Genomic DNA, 16,409 nt, shown 5'->3' with positions numbered 1-16,409 from the left:
CAGGGCCAACCTAAGAATGTGCTGAATTCTTGGAAAGAGTAGCCCTGGAGTTTCAGAATTGGGTAGCATTATGAAGCCAACAGTTTTGAATTGGTATTAGTTGTATCTTAGTATAGTGATTTTTGTGCTTTCAAAAGACACCCTCCACCTCAAGAAAAGACCTGGAGCATATTTTTTCCAACACTAAGCCAAAGTTTTAGAGCATAGGTATAATGAAGCATAAATGTGCCTACAGAGCTGTGGAAATACGAGAATGACTCTGATAAAATGAGCTACAGATAAAAATGAACCTTCTTAAATTCTTTCTAACCCCCTTGCAACATGCTAGCATTGGTTTGATTGTACACTTATTTCTCTTATTTAAAACAGCTATAATTCTTCAAATGGTCCCCAGGATATATTTTTATTTTTTACATTTAACAACACCCTTATGCTAAACTTCAGCATATGGAATTGCATCTTAGGTGGCTTTCTTGACATCTGTTATGTCTCAAGCGGAAACTGAGCGAGAGGAGATGAGGCAGCAACTGTCTGAGGAGAGGAGGCAATGCAGAGGCCTCCTGAAGCAGATTGCCATACTGAGGAAGGAGCAGCAGCTGCATGTTGCATCTGGGGGAGGTAAGCGTGCTCCTGTGTGTGGATGTGCATATTCAGGTGTCTATTTGGGTTCCAGCCAGGTTGGACCACAAGGCCATTCCTTCTGCAGTCGCTTAATCAAATTACTTGACCCTTTTCAGATTCTGCTGCAGATTCTGTTCCAGGTGAGGTTCACGAAGCCTTAAAAAGTGCCATGGAGAAGCTGCAGGTGCGTGTTTAATGCTTTTGGCTACAATCCCAGACAAATAGCACATGTGCTGGTTAATGCAATACATCGTTCAGCACTTTATGAGCATGTTCATGTGAAGGTCCCATCACTGGATTTGCAATCCTGCCTTTGCCTATTGAGCTGTGTGATGTTGGATGGACTGTTACTGGCTTAGCTGTCTTTGTACTGTAAGACTTCCAAACAGCTATAGCAGTTCCTCCATTCCCCAAGATCTCTATAATAATTAGCACTTAATCAGATTTTCACCATGTAGGTTCTCTTCTCTCTCCCTGTCACAATCTTTTGTGGGGGTGAGTGACTAATGATGCTGCTTTGGAATCAAAAGATATTTTGTGGAAGAATCAAGCTTCCTAGCCACACTTATTGTTGATACACCTCACTACATTTTGAGTATATATGTTCTTAAGGGATCTGATCTGAAAAATCTTTAGTGTTCTAGTGACTTTTTCACTTGGAAAGCAGCCGCAGGCTTTTCCTCCTAAGCAGTCAGACCTGCTTGGGTAGAAGGCTTCTGCTGCTTTCTTTTCTAGAAATAAGATCATTTTACCTTCCAAGGGATGGTGCCTATCTGCTGCCTATCGGTGAGAAGCTGCCCTTGTCCTGATTATTGCTGTGGTAGTGCTGGCTGCTGCGCCAGGAGGGTTTGGGTTTCTTCTTCCACATGGTCTCCCTAACATCTTCAATGATGACTGGCTGTTGTGCTTTCTAGTCTCGATTCACAGACCTGATGCATGAGAGGGCAGAGCTGAAGGACCGGGTGGAAGAGCTGGAACATCGTTGTATACAGTTGTCTGGAGAAACGGACACTATAGGTGAGATGAATTCAGTGCCCCTCTCCACGTTTCACTGAGATGTCTGGGGAAGTGTGACTAACACTTGGATATAGATTGTGTGGCAATTCTCCCATAGGATCCCGAAGACCTTTTGTTTACATTTTAAAATCTCAGTTCTCATGAAGACAAAGGAAAATGCAGGCAGCCTCCAGTAGTTAGGAATTACTACTCATCACCCACCTATCTAAACCATTTTACCTTCTGTGTATCCCCACACAGAAACAACCAAATAAAGGTCTTGGGAGCAGACCTACAGAGTATGTAGGAAGCAGCTGGTATGCACCATCCTAGTCCCTGTCTGGTCTGCTCTCTCAGCCAGCAAAAGTGGGTGCTGTTTGCCTGTGTCAGTTTGCTTATCCTGTAAGATACCTGCCTGCATGTCAGAAAGTGTGCTGATTACAGTGTAGGGTTGGCTGAGTGAAAACACCTGGACTGTGGATGTGGTCCAGAGCCTTCCTTATTATAACAGCAGGCCTTGTCACAGGCAGGTGGGGTCATCCCCAAAGGGGACAACACTTAAAGGTTGCCGCTTTGGGGGAGCCACAGGGGAAGAGGAGTGTCAGTCAGGATATGTAGGGCCGAAACTGTGGGACACGGCATGCGACCCTCACCCATGATGAGAACCTGGTTGAGGGGAAGTTTGGTTTGGCGTGGTTTCCCTCGAGTGAGAGGCAGAAAGAGAGTAGTAGTGGATTCACCATCTTTCTCCTTATGGTGTGCTATGCACATACTATTGGGCCTTAAGTTTACTATCTTTGGCCTGAATCTCTCAGTTGTGATAGATGATGGGTGTCTGGGTGTGCAGGTAGCCAGGAGTTGTTAAAATGCTCTCCAGTCTCAGTGGTCATGGGCAGAGGAAGATGCCGTTCAAGTACCAAGGCCTAGATGTTTAATCTGTGTTCCTCATTTGAGTCCTCTCCTTTGGAAAGTACTAGTAGCATATCCACTGAGCCCTGTGGTTTGGTGATGCTGTTACTGAATGCCAGATTGGTCTGTAATAAGACCATGTTCATCCATCATAGATGAACAGACTGATCTGACCTGCATTACTGAGACTTGGGTGAGTGAACTGGGTGGACCTGACCTTACCCAGCTGTGCCCACCTGGGTACATGATACAGCCCTAGGCTATACTACCAGGTGGTTGAGGGGGAGGTGTTGATATTGTCCATAAAAACATTATCTCCTTGACCAGAAAACCTCTTGATGTTGGGGCAAGCTTAGATGGTCTGGTGTTGTTTAAGAGAGACAAATTCAACTTACTGCTGGTCTGCTGGCCACCCAGTTGCCCAGCAGCATCCCTGATTGGGCTGGCCAAGGTGATCTCTGGGGTGATGGAGAACACCAGGGCGGTTGTCCTGGGTGTCTCCAGTAACCATGTGTAGCTACCATTGGGTCAGCTGTAGATCTACCTCCAATAGTCTTTGGTCTGACACACCATGCAGAACATACTCATGATACAGTCTTTGCCCCAAGTGATACGAGAGACTGAGAATAAGGGGGAGTGCAGTCTACTTCCTTGTCATGGTGAGATCTTTATCCCATTATGTTTGGACTGACAATGGCCGTCCCTCGCTTAAGACTGGTGGGCCCACTTGGATGGAAACTGATGTGTTCCTGAATGCTCTGTGGGATCTTCCTGTGGAGAAACCCAGGTCTTGCTATGGAACAGACAGCTGACATGATTGCTTCTGAATGTCCTCTCTGGCATTATGGAGCTTGTGAGGTCTCTTGGTCTTCTGAGGATCTCCAGGCTATGAATCAAGCCAGACAAAGACTGGCATGCAAGTGGCACAATCCCACTCTGAAGCCAACCAGACACTGCTTGGATCACATAATTATGCTCACTATGTGGCAGTGCAGGCTACAAAAAAGGCTTATTTTGCAGCTTGCATTGCATCCTGTAGAAGCAGGCAGGCAGAGTTATTTATGTCCATCCCTCCTTCTCTCCCTTTTAGTTTCTACCAAAATAAAACATGTAAATAAGGAAATAGTGGAAAATCTTTAAGCTTCAGAATTCTTGAGCTGATTGGTTTCATATGGCGTTTTCTAGCTGAAAATAAAAGGCAGAATACATACATTTAGCTGCATGATGGTTTTTCATCTTTGTTCAATGTTTATAAAACTTCAGTAAGTTGCTGGTGGGAAACTGTTCCCTTCTTCCAAAAGACCTATTGCAACATGTGGATTCTGCTAGATTTCAGAACGTACCAGAAGCTTTGCCTACCTTGTTTTCTTTTACAAGGAGAGGAGGAGGTGGGGGCAACCCCATTTCATGGTTGCATGTATATGTAAGGGTGAATGTGGAGCTTTCAGCACCACCCTTTGAACAGACTTTCTAAGACTCACTTGTGTCTCCTGTGTTTCAGGTGAGTACATTGCCTTGTACCAGAGTCAGAGGGCTATTCTAAAGCAGCGCCACCAGGAGAAAGAGGAGTACATCAGCCGACTGGCCCAGGACAAGGAGGAAATGAAGGTGAGCAAGGGATCTCCTCCCTTCCCACTAAGGGCTCTTTCTGACACAGTACCGGAAGGGAGTGAACTGGGTTGGCTGGGGTATTGTGAGTTTCACACTGCTACTGAGGGCACCAACCACCCTTCACTCCTGCACCTGGACTGCAGTGCTTACTGAGGCAGATCTCCGATTGAAGGAGGGTCCACTGTCTTTATTTACAGTTCCTGGCACACTGGAAGAAGACCCTCAGGCAGAGTCTGGCTCACCCCATTTAAAGGAGTAAACTGGTCTCCTGTTGAGCTCTGGGCACCTGTTGTTGTTTGTTGTTGTAATCTGTGACCTTCCTGAACACCTCTGTCTGCCTGCATGTACAAAGCCGCTTCCACTGCTTACAAAAAGGTTTCTTAAATTACTTGGAGAGTTTTAAAAGAGGAGTAGACAAATTCATGGAGGACAAGACTATCAGTAGCTATTAGTATGATGGCTGTGTTCTGCCTCCACAGTTGGAAGTGGCATGCTCCTAAGTGACAGTTGTCGGGAATTGCAAGTGGGGAGGAAACTGTTCCACTCAGGTCCTACTTTGGTCCTTCCCATAGGCATCTGGTTGGCCACTGGGAGAACAGGACCCATCCTTATTATGTTATTATTATCCTTATTATGTCCCTTATTATGTTTTTATATGTGTCCTGTACATAGATAACAGGAGACAAAGGGGAAGGAGAGGTTTGGTCTTGATAAGAAGGGTGATTCAGAATCGTGCACCTCAGATGAAAATAAAACATAGTTGACTTTCCTTGGTCAGTTAAATTAAGTCAGTAGTGGTGGTACAAGCCTGGATCGAAGGGGAAGAGGACACCTCCAATGTTGCTGCTTTAGCTCTAAAGAAAGCAATGTATCTGGAAACTTGCTTCTGGGAGCACCAAGGTTAAAAGTCTTTGCAAATCAATGTTCATGCCTTTGTGCTCCTGGTGGTGCTAACCCACTTGGGTCCATTATGAGAACACAGGAGAGGGTGATGTTGGAAGAAAGCAAAGGAGAACAGTGACAGTGAGCATGTGCAAAGCAGAGACAATATAGATGATCAGAAAAATTAAGGACCTTGAGGACTAGAAGCTTGAATGCTTTAAAAGCTGTCAGCAGTGGCGTAGCGTGGGTTGTCAGCACCCGGGGCAAGGCAAGTAATTTGCGCCCCCTAACCCGTGGATTTGCGCCCCTTAACCCGTGGATTTGCGCCCCCTAACCTGTGGATTTGCCCTAACCCCAGATGTTGCGCCCGGTGCGGCCGGCCCCCCCTGCACCCCCCACGCTACGCCACTGGCTGTCAGGAACCAATTCCAGGGACATTGGAAGAAGAAAACCTATTCATTCTAATGGGAGGTGGTATGGTGCATGTGGGACACACAGGTGGCTCTTGGTGATTCCGTTTCCCTCTTTATACTTCTCCATTGCAGATGAAGTTACTGGAGCTCCAGGAGTTGGTGATGCGCTTGGTTGGGGAGAAGAACGAATGGTATATAAAATACATGGAGATGGCTCAAAATGTGGATCCCCAGTCTGACCCCAAGAGTGAAGCTGCTCTTACAGCAGCGAGGCACGTTGAGCTGAATGCTACCGATGGTGAAGGTGAGCAGTGGTGACAACCAGTGGGGGAAATAGCTGCGGTATCTTCATGGGGAGTTCTAAGCTTAATTTCAGTGTCTTGGTTTAGCCCCAGAATTTGAGAAATATCAGTAAATGTCTCTGTTTTTGAACTTGGGCAGAACTACTTTCTGCTCTCCACAAGCAACAGAAACCATTTACCACACACTAGGGTTGAGGAGAGAGTTTTATAGGTTTTGTGTGTGAGACTTCTAGGAAAACCTGAGACCAAACATTTCTCTTTAGAAGTTAAACAGTGTCTGCTATCTTGCCTCCCAGGGCTGCGAGAAGTGAGTTTGGCAGATGAGCCAGAACTGGAATCCACCGCTTCACAATCCCACCCATCACACACTGACAACAAAGCTCCCCAGCCTGCTTCACAAGACCCCACCGCCAAGCAGATCATGCATCTTCTACGTGAAATTCAAAACCCCCGGGACAGGCTGGGCTCCCTCTTGCAGAACCCCTGCATTCCCTTCTTCTATCGAGCTGATGAGAATGACGAAGTCAAGATCATGGTGGTGTAACTTGGCATGGAATCTCCAAGGACGTAAAGTGCCCCGTGTTTTCTGTCCTGTAATCTTCGGTTGCAGCAAGTGTCACACATGGTGGTTGAGCTCAGTGGAATTTGAGTGCCAGGCATCCTGAGCTAGTCTTCCCCTTTTGCTCTTCCTGAGCAGATAATGTAGGGCTGTCATGTGAAGTTCAGGAGAAGACTTTGGTTCTCCTGGCTTCTGCTTCAGGCAGCCAGTCAGTTTCCTCAGTCAGTGACTTTTGTTCCATTTGTCATTGTAGCCATCAGCTCAGCACCTTTCTGTTAATTTATTCCAGGTTTAGATGGTTTGGATCCTCTTTGTCCCTTACCATAGATCTCTGTCTTTTTGCTTTATTGCACAGTTGGCCTCCTGCCCAAATTTAGCAGCCATCTTAATCTCTAGCCCTCCTTAAAACAGAGAGCTCTGCAAAACATTTTCCTTTTTGTCTAATGACTTGGGACAGGCAGTTCAGGGGGAGAATCTGTCTCCTGTTATCCTTTTGGGGTTGGCTTCTGGCTTTTTGGTGCAGATGATCTGAGGATGGGATGGAAATGTGGCTGCGCTTTTGAAGGTGACATAGTTTGCTGTCTCTGTTGGATGGTTTTAATTTTTTAAGATGGGGAAACTTTTCTCCCCTCTTCTTTTTTAAAGGAAATCACTGAAAAAGCATACTTTTATATTGATCTCTGGAATTTCAACTATCTTTAATTGGACCTCCGTTCTTCCTGGTTGGGCAGTGGATTATTTTAACAGTGAGCAGGGTTGTTTGAAATATTTTTTTTATCTCCTGTGGTTCTAATACAGAACCAGGCCAGAGATTTCTATGCAGGAGGGTGTGTATCATATGTTGAGTTAAAAAGGTATTCAGAGCAGGTGCATGAGGGAGGGACAAAGATTTGCCCCATGTCTAGCTTGAATCCTACTTAGGAGGCCATCTGTGCGAGATAACTTTGTACATTTGCATACAGGCAGCAGATGTAGCTGGCTGGTGACATAGCTGCTTGTTTGTGACCAGGGTCCCTCCTGGAGGTGAAAAGTGCTAGCAAAGTGGATGGGTATTGCTGCTGCATTGCACCTCCTTGTAAGTCGTTTTGCCAGTCGCTTACATAATAGATTGTTGTATCTTCATCAGAGCCTTTCTTTCCAGTAGAACCTGCTAGAAAAAAGTCCATCCAAAGGAAAAGCACACAGGGAAGCTTCTTAAAATGTAAGCTTCATCCTTCGCCAGTTGTTCAGGAGAGCACGATTGTAGACTTAAATCACTGCACTCTTCCAGGAGATTGGCACAGCTGTGATGTCAGTGTTACTCCCTCAGTGCATTGTGTTGGCACTACAAAGTGGGCTTGCGAGCTCCTGTTTGCACGAATGTACATAGTGTATCTGTGTAACATTTTGTATATACCTTGAATAAAGAGGAGAAAAGTCTTTGGGCAGAATTTCGGGCTGCCAGAAGTCATCTTGTAATCTTGTATTTAAAAAAAAAATCAAATTCAGTGGCGGGAGCCAGGAATGTGATTTAATATGGCACATTGTGAAATATTTATTGGGTGTCTGGTTTCTGGGAATGTGAAAGGAAAACCTTTATTAGAGAGAACTTGCATTCTATTGCAAAGATAATTTAATCCTGTTACAAATTTGTTCTTTCTGAATAAACCTGTTCCACCTATAGCACACTGTGTGTGGTTCTTATGTTCTACAAAAGATGAACAGTTTCCCTTATTGTGAAGACATGATTGAGTTGTATGCATGTTGCATTCTGTTTGTCCTTGCTGAAATGGACAGCCTTCACCATTAAACTGTGCTTTTCTCCCAGGAATGGGAAGAGAAAAAATCTAGTTGCTACTAGGGCTGGGCAATGTACAAGTGGTACCTCGGGTTACAGATGCTTCAGGTTACAGGCTCCGCTAACCCAGAAATAGTACCTCAGGTTAAGAACTTTGCTTCAGGATGGTGGCAATGGGAGGCCCCATTAGCTAAAGTGGTACCTCAGGGTAAGAACAGTTTCAGGTTAAGAATGGACCTCCGGAACAAATTAAGTTCTTAACCCGAGGTACCACTGTATCAATATTGTCCCAAACCAGTCTGAAGTCCACCTCGTGGTAATGGTTTCGTAGTATTTGATGTGGTGATATATCGTGAATCACAATGCGTGCATGTGCTATGCAAAAATCACGATGTGGGGAAAACCGTGAGTTCGGTCATTGCTCCTCTCCTCATTCCTGCTGCCCCTCAACTCTCCTCTGCCTCCTGCAGCGAATCACAAGAGCAGGTGCTGAAGAAAGCAGCCTACCTGGGAACTTTCCTCATGAGCTTCTTGTTTTAAGTGCAGGTGCCAGGCTGGTAGGCGGCTGAGGGAGACACAGCTCCAAGCTTCTTGCTGGGAGTCCCTTTCCTTCCTCTTTCTTTGGGCTATCTCTGCCTGCCCACAAGATCCTGACACCCAAGCCATACCAGGGTCCTCACAAGAGCAGGAAGCCCTTTCGGCCTCACCTCCCCAGACCCCCTTCCAGTTGTTGCCCAGCCCTGCCATTTGAACTGCTGCTGCCCTCCGCTGGGGCTCTCTTGGAAGCTGCTGCTAGTCCCGTGGAAAAATAAACTGGGTTATTTACTTCTGAGTTAAATAAAATAAAATAAAAATAAACCTTGCCCTCTTGTTTAAGTATCCTTCCTCCCTTCTGGGTGTGTGTTTGTGTCTCCCTCGTGTCTATTAGGGAACATTTTCTCACCTTACCTTTGATATCTATGCTACGAATTACTCCTACAGCTTTAATTTTTTTGAAAATGTGCTAATTTACAAATTACCTGTACTATAAAATAACAGTCGTAGCAATATGTTAAAGGGAAGTTCAATTTTGTAAGTTTTAGACCCCTAAGTAGTAGCAGTTGCCAGGGGATTACCCGGGTTGTCTCTACAGAGTTCCATCCTTATTTCAGACATCGTTCTGTATTGGTATATCGCAATGTTTAGCTGTTGATATATCACGATCCTGAAACCAGACATCGCCCAGCCCTCATGCAGCCCTTTTCCTTTCTGGCCTCTGTGTATGTCAGATGCTCATTTCAGCCTGTCGATCTCCACGCCGTTTCAAGTAGCAGAGCCTTCTCTGTTATCTAGGAGAGTGCATACAAGCCCTGCTTTTCCTGTAGGTACTTAATGCTGTTTCCAGTCCACCATTCTGTTCTCATTTTTACATAGCGCTATGCTGTTTCAGCCACCCAAAAATCCTAACTGCACCTCTAGTGGTGGAGCCCCAGAATTGTACAAACAGGTACAATGGAACTACTGCGCTTTATTGTGGTTCTTCTAAAGATGGTTTCTGAGAAACAAAGTTGTCCTTCAGCTGTGGGCTTTTAGGGGCTTCTGTTTTGTTACCTCAGGAGAGCCATCCCTTATCTCACTTTAACCGACACATGTCTCTCATGTGGAAGACGGAACAATCCTTACTCCCTGGACAGAAGCAGCGGGAGGGGAGGGGTGTGTGCATGCAATTCACTCTGCTATTTTGCTGCAAGTGTGTTGCGTCTCCTAAGGACGGACGGAGGGCTCTGGGACCCTGCAGCTTCCTTCCCAAAGCCAGGCGCCTTGCTTAGCCGCAGTGCGGGATTTGGAGTGCTGGATGTTTCTCTGCACAGGGTGCTGACGTAAGGAGGTGTGAAATTGAGACGCTCCAGTTGGGGGCGCAATTGAGACGCTCCAGTTGGGGGCGCCAGATATTGGCCTCCACAGGCCGCCATTTTATGAAGATTACAAAGGCCCTTCCATTTTGTTTGGCATTGGGAAGAAGGCGTGACAGAGGGAAGGGCTCTAGGACCCTGCCAGAGCCTTCTTTCCAGAGCCAGGCACCTTGCTCAGCTGATTAAGAGTGGCGGCAGCAGTTTTCCCGCAGGGCTCTGATCTGAGGTGGTGTAAAATTAAGAGGATCTGTTTCGTCTGGCTTTGAGAGGGTGGTGCAAGGGCTCGGGTGCTGCCAGAGCCCTGTTACTGCCTTCCCAAGGTGAGAAGTGGTGCTCAGGTGCTGCAGGTCGCTATTTTATGGAACCTTACAAAGTCACTTTTGTCGGGCTTGGGGAGGGTGGCTGGACAGAGGGAAGGACTCTAGGACCCTGCTGGAGTCCTGGACCCCCCTTCCCAAGTCAGGTGCCTTGCTTACCTGCATGTGGGACCAGCAGCTTTCCTGCAGTGCTTAGCCGAGATGGCGCAATATGAAAAGTCTATTTTGTCTGGCTTTGGCAGGTCTGCACAAGGAGACTAGGATGCTCCCAGAACCCTGGCACTGCCTTCCAAAAGTCTGCCCTGCCTTCCCAGAGCCTTGCTTAGTTGATTAAGAGTGGTGCTGGCAGTATTCCTGCACACAGCTTTGATCTGAGATGGTGCAAAATTAAGAAGATCTACTTGGGGACTTCAAATATTACAAAGTCCCATCTGCTTTGTCTGACTTTGGGAGTGCTCGCCTTCCCAAACCGGAAGCCTAGGAAGTACTTGCCCTGCTCTGGGATGGAGAGGGCTCTAGGACCCTGCCAGAGCCCTGGAGCCTCCTTCGCAGAGCCAGGCACCTTGCTCAGCTGCAGTGCAGGATCTGGGATCGGGCATTTTTCTTGCACAGGGCACCAGCTGAGATGCAGCATTATTGAGAAGATCCATTTGGGAGTCCCAAATATTGACCTCAAAAGATTACTAAAGTAATTTTATCCATCTTTGGGACGGCAGCACAAGTGCTCTGGAGCTCTGGCACTGCCTTCCCAAAGCTGGGTAAACTTTATAGATTGCAGGTAGGGGTATGTGTGTGAATTAATAAAGGACGTGTGGATTTTCTTCACTCTCCATTTATTTACTTCCCACTGCCCTGCCCACACAAAACTGTGATCTTACACACTGCAGTTTGGAAAGCTCTGCAGTAGAGCCTGAGACTAAATCTCAGGGTTTGGAGTTTAAGCTCCACATTGTGCAAAAAATTCATGCATTGCAGGGGCCAGATGATCCTTGCAGTCACTTCCAACTCTACAGTTCTATGATTATGGGATGTTGGTGGCACCACCCAATTCAATCATCAGTTTGAATCCGCAGAACAGGGTGCTTTGTCCCAGCTCCTGCCAATCTAGCAGTTCAAAAGCATACCAGCACAAGTAGATAAATAGGTACTGCTGCAAGCCGGAAGGTAAACTGTGTTTTTGTGTGCTCTGGCACTTGTCATAGTCCTTTGTTGTGCCAGAAGTGGTTTAGTCATGCTGGCCACATGACCTGGAAAGCTGTGTACAAACGCCGGCTCCCTTGGCCTGAAAAGCAAGATGAACGCCACACCCTAGTCACCTTTGACTGGACTTAACCATCCATGGAACCTTAATATTGACATATGATTTTATTATCTGAGTAGATTTTCAACATGATCCACCCTGCTATATAGGAAGACATTGCAACTTAAGCATAATGCACAAGTTTGGGTTCTGTGTTGATCTCATTGTGGGCCAAGCAGGGCTGGACAATGGGATCTGTAGTGTGGTGAATGCTTCCATCTGTGAGAGAGAATTCCCTGAAAGAGGCAGTTATCAAACCACTTTATTTATTTATTTTTTTAAAAAACCATTGGATTCGGCTACTATGACCCGTCTCAAACTTTCCATTCCTGGGCAAAGTGAGTGAGCCTGTGGCACATCTGGAGGACCATGGTCATGCTGGTCAATAATCTCCAGCTAGGGACAGAGGTGAAAGCTGTTTCCTTCCGCTCCCTCCTGGGCCGTGTCCAGAAAGTGGTGATGAAGAATGAGTGTTTGGCCCCCTGGCCTCTCACTTGTGGGGTGCCTCAGGGCTCCATCCTCTCCCCCATGCTTTTTAACATCTATATGAAGCCGCTGAGAGAGATCATCGGGGGTTTGGGCTGGGTGTTCATCAGTATGTGCATGATACCCAGCTCTACCTCTCTTAAATTGGAACCAGTGATGGTGGTGAAGGTCCTGTGTGGCTGGAGGATGGATGGCAAATAATGGACTGAAGTTGAATCCAGACAATAAAGTGTTGTTTCTGGTGGGCAGGAGGCAGGCGGGGGGGGGGGGGACGGGGACTCCATGAATGGGGTAACTCTGCCCCTGAAGGACCAGGTACGGAGCATGGGGGTCATTCTGGACTCACAGCTGTCCATGGAGGTGCAGGTCAATTCTGTGCTCAGAGCGGCTGTCTACCAGCTCCATCTGGTATGCAGGCTGATCCCCTATCTGCCCATGCACTGTCTTGCCAGAGTGGTACATGTGCTGGTTATTTCCTGCTGGTTATCTCCTGTAGAGCAATGTGCTCTATGTGTGGCTACATTTGAAGGTGACCCAGAAACTACAACTAATCCAGAATGCGACAGCCAGATTGGTGATTGGAGGTGGCCGCCGAGACCATATAACACCGGTCCTGAAATACCTACATTGGCTCCCAGTACGTTTCTGAGCACAATTCAAAGTGTTGGTGCTGACCTTTAAAACCTAAACGGCCTCAGCCCAGTATATCTGAAGGAGCGTCTCCTCCCCCATCATTCTGCCCAGACACTGAGGTCCAGCGCCGAGGGCCTTCTGGGGGTTCCCTCATTGCAAAAAGTGAAGTTACAGGGAACTAGGCAGAGGGCCTTCCTGGTAGTGGCACCCACCCTGTGGAACACCCTCCCATCAGATGTCAAGGAGATAAATAACCCTACAACTTTTCGAAGACATCTAAAGGCAGCCCTATACAGGGAAGTGTTTAATGTTTGATTATGCTTTTATATTTATTGGAAGCCACCTAGAGTGGGCAGGGTACTACTACTACAACTAATAATAATAATAATAATAATAATAATAATAATAATAATAATAATGTGTTGGCTGCCAAAATCACCTGCCAAGGAAAACAGCTGAGTTTTTCTTTTTTAAGAACCGTGGAATCTACTCCAATTAAAGTTGTTTGGAGTTTTTGTATAGAACCTTTTCTTGGTATGTGTAAATAATACCCCAGTGAGATGCTGCACTTTCAGTGGATGGTGATGCTTCCTTTTAAAAACCCCATACAGAATATGTGTGTGTGTGTGTGTGTGTGTGTGTGTGTGTGTGTGTGTGTGTGTGTAACTGTAAAACCAGGACATCAACCTATTGCTCCTGACACTGTCATCATGTGTGCAGCTCTCCATTTGTCTTGCCACAAATAACTTGACAGCATTAAGTATAAGAGCCTGGAAGCACTGAGAGAGTGTTTTATTCTAGACATGGAGTACTCAGTTATACAGAAATAATAGTTTATTTTTCAGCCAATAAACAAGAGTTGACAGATCACAGACAGCATCACAGATACTAGCAGCACTGCGAAGATTCACCACAATTTTGGGGCAACAATAACCCAACCGTGTACAGCAGGGAGTTGACAATCTCAGACTTCTGGGTGTGGGTTATATTTTGTTGGGTGCACATGTGTACATTATATATAATCTCCTTACTCAAGTATTTGCTAAACTCAAACATCAGAAGCATTAAAGGCTTAAAACATCTGGACACCATATATATTTAGATCTTTATATTTATAGATATTTATAGATATTTATATAACAGTAAAGATATGTTTCTCATTACTACAATATAGCTCATTTTTTTGTTTAAATTCCTTTAAAGCAACTGGGAGGAAGAAAAGCCAGTTTCACTAGAGTCACATCTGATATGTGCAAGCCACAAGCTACAACAGAACAAAGCTGTGTTCTTAACATGTGCGTTGGACCATTCCAGGACAGAACAGCTAAGAGGCAGATAAAGGATGGATCTCAAGAAGGGAGCAGGGTTACATGTCAAATGGTGGTTTTGGACTCTCCGGGCGGGAGGGACTAGCTTTGCCAGGGCGGCTGGAATTCAAGGAAAAAGAGACAAGAACACAAAAGAAAAAACAAGGGGGGAGAGAGAGAGGGAGAGGGACAAAAATGTAAAACAACAGTTAAAATATGGAAAGGATTGGACATCAGAAGTTGACGTCGAGGATCTTCAACAGAAAATTAAAAGTAACAGCACTGGGGTAAAAGGAACAAAAATTGTAAGTGGGGATGGCTGAAATTTTCCAAGGAGGATGTCTAAAGCTGGCTTTCAAAAAGACAGGATGTTGCAGATCTTTTCCCCCACCCCACTTTAAGTATTTCTATATTTACCCCTCAACATATACATAAAGAAGCCAGAGAAGAGGATGTCAAGACTAGCAGTTACACACATTTTCCCCCACATTACATATTTGTACCATCAGCATGCAAGAAGTGAAGGTTGGAAGAATCAACAGAATCGTCATGACATCAAACGAGTAGTGTTTTTGTTTGTTTGTCTGAAGCAATGGTAGTTGCACTAAAACACACAGCCCACTCCTGGAAATATCAGATAGTCCATTTCTGTGGAGAGGAAGGCTATCAACCTCTCTCCTGCTTTGTGGAAAGTCAGTTGTAAGTGGTAATACAAGCCAGCTGCCTGGAAATACCAGCCTCTCTTAACCTTCCTTTGCTACTTCAAAAAACGGAGAGTAGCACATTGTGTTGGTTCCTTCCACCTCGAGATAGAGAATTCTTGGTCTGCAAGACGGCATTATTCAGTAAGCCCTCCTGTCCCCAGCTTGAGAGAAGGCTGTGTCAACTGTTCCCTAAAGTTTGCACTTTGACTCTCAAACCCACATACCAGATGTTACCAAGAATGTTCAAGCATGTTAAAACGTTTTTGTTAACATTATCTTCATGTGTTATCCTCTTCCAGAATTTTCATCTTAACTATAGTAGGGGGGGGAATTGTTACGTAGCTATAGATTAGAGCTAGATGCTACAGCTAACCAACGCAGGCAGGACGCTATGCGCAGACCAGGCAGGTTGTCCACAACTGCCATTTTGGTGCACAGCAATGCTCCTGTAAAAACAATGCTCCAAAGATCTTATGTCCTTCCAAGTTCCCCATGCCACTGAACTAGGACTACTCTACGCTCACAAAGCAATACAGGATGCACGAGAGAAGACGAAGAAGAGCTCAATCACTAACGAGCATTTTACGACATGGGGGAAGGAGGGGAGTGAAGGTGCCTGTGGGAGGAACAAGGGGTTGGGTTGCTGGGGCGGGGAGAACCCCGGGCACAGAACTTGTTGCCAGCTTTCTACAGGCCTCGGGTTATAAATCTAAGAGGGATGGTTCAGCTGGTCGGATTATGGTGGGTCGAGTAGGTGAGGCAGGGCCCTTCCGGCTGTGAGAGCAGAGAGAAGAAGAGAGAAAGAAAGACGAGAAGAGAACACACACACAGAGGTTAGCCATGGCGGTCAGTCACAATCCCTACATGCTTCTCCACCTCATCCAGACCAGGACCTTGGCCTTCACTTAGACCAGAGAGGGCAATGCTGTTATTCATAGCCTTTTAAAAATGGATCAATTTCACTGTTGCTGCTTTAAAAAGGAAGACTAGAAACCACCCTTGACACACATCTATGAAATCCCCATGGATTACTGGTGTTCACTTAGAATCTCACTGAAGGATCTCTAGAAACCAGAGTCCAATTTCCAGAAAGGAGGTCCTGGTACCCAGGTAAGTGTTGAGAAGCATGCAGCACAACCTTTGTGATGCTACTATACCAAGCGAGTGAGGAGCAATGTTACACAGAATGGGTGGTGTCCTCTGGGAGGTGCTGTTTCAGAAGTTGCCGGCCAGTCTGGATCAGGCACCCCCTGCTCTGAGAGTAAAGGGCACCTTTTTGAGCTTGACCACTAGCTGAGTCCAGCTTTTTCAAACACTTCTTTATAACCCTAGAACAAATTTAGTCAGAAATTAGGTTGCATCATGCCTCCCTCCACCCCCCTCCAATTGACAACTCCCAGACTTTTTGAACCTCTCCAGCAACAACCAAGGGCTGCTTCATACTGTCAGACTGGTGTGGTCAGAAGTTGGCTTTGAGCTGCTGGATGCTGAAGGTGGAGCACCTCTTAGGCATGTCCTTCAGCTCTAGTAACGGCTTCACCCTTGTTTATGTCACCCCAAACTGCTTCAGCATGAGACAGGCAGGCGCCAGCCTCTACCAATTTCCATGTGATGTTAGCTTGTTTTTTTATTTTATTGCTGCCTGTTTTAATTCATGCTTTTTAATTTTGTTACTATCTCATTATATTTGTTTTATTTTT

The 16,409-nt window shown here is 45.9% G+C and overlaps 2 protein-coding genes across 21 annotated transcripts in view; one reads left to right on the top strand and one right to left on the bottom strand.

The window, feature by feature from the left end:
- GOLGA2 (golgin A2) overlaps window positions 1–7,955 on the top strand; it is a 45,512-nt gene extending 37,557 nt beyond the window's left edge. For all 7 annotated transcript variants that reach the window (XM_028714282.2, XM_028714277.2, XM_028714280.2 and 4 more), the window contains 6 exons: window positions 465–618; window positions 738–805; window positions 1,536–1,638; window positions 4,028–4,134; window positions 5,565–5,736; window positions 6,031–7,955. In XM_028714282.2, coding sequence (XP_028570115.2) covers window positions 465–618; window positions 738–805; window positions 1,536–1,638; window positions 4,028–4,134; window positions 5,565–5,736; window positions 6,031–6,278 — 852 coding nt within the window. In that variant the 3' untranslated portion in view covers window positions 6,279–7,955. The remainder of the gene's footprint in view (window positions 1–464; window positions 619–737; window positions 806–1,535; window positions 1,639–4,027; window positions 4,135–5,564; window positions 5,737–6,030) is intronic.
- A 5,520-nt stretch (window positions 7,956–13,475) lies between these two features.
- DNM1 (dynamin 1) overlaps window positions 13,476–16,409 on the bottom strand; it is a 131,180-nt gene continuing 128,246 nt past the window's right edge. For 9 of the 14 annotated variants that reach the window (XR_013391270.1, XM_077922175.1, XM_077922185.1 and 6 more), the window contains one exon: window positions 13,476–15,483. Coding sequence is in view for 6 of the 14 variants with exons in the window: in XM_077922175.1 (XP_077778301.1) it covers window positions 15,411–15,483 (73 nt within the window). In the remaining 8 variants the exon portion in view is untranslated. Of the gene's footprint in view, window positions 15,484–15,549; window positions 16,038–16,409 lie in introns of those variants that run through there. The other 5 variants (XR_013391271.1, XR_013391269.1, XM_077922182.1 and 2 more) reach the window with 2 other exon arrangements.

Source organism: Podarcis muralis, chromosome Z (genome assembly GCF_964188315.1).
Source record: "Podarcis muralis chromosome Z, rPodMur119.hap1.1, whole genome shotgun sequence".
Lineage (NCBI taxonomy): Eukaryota > Metazoa > Chordata > Lepidosauria > Squamata > Lacertidae > Podarcis > Podarcis muralis.
Note: the sequence above shows the minus strand (reverse complement) of the source record. Positions and strands in the feature narration are given on the sequence as shown.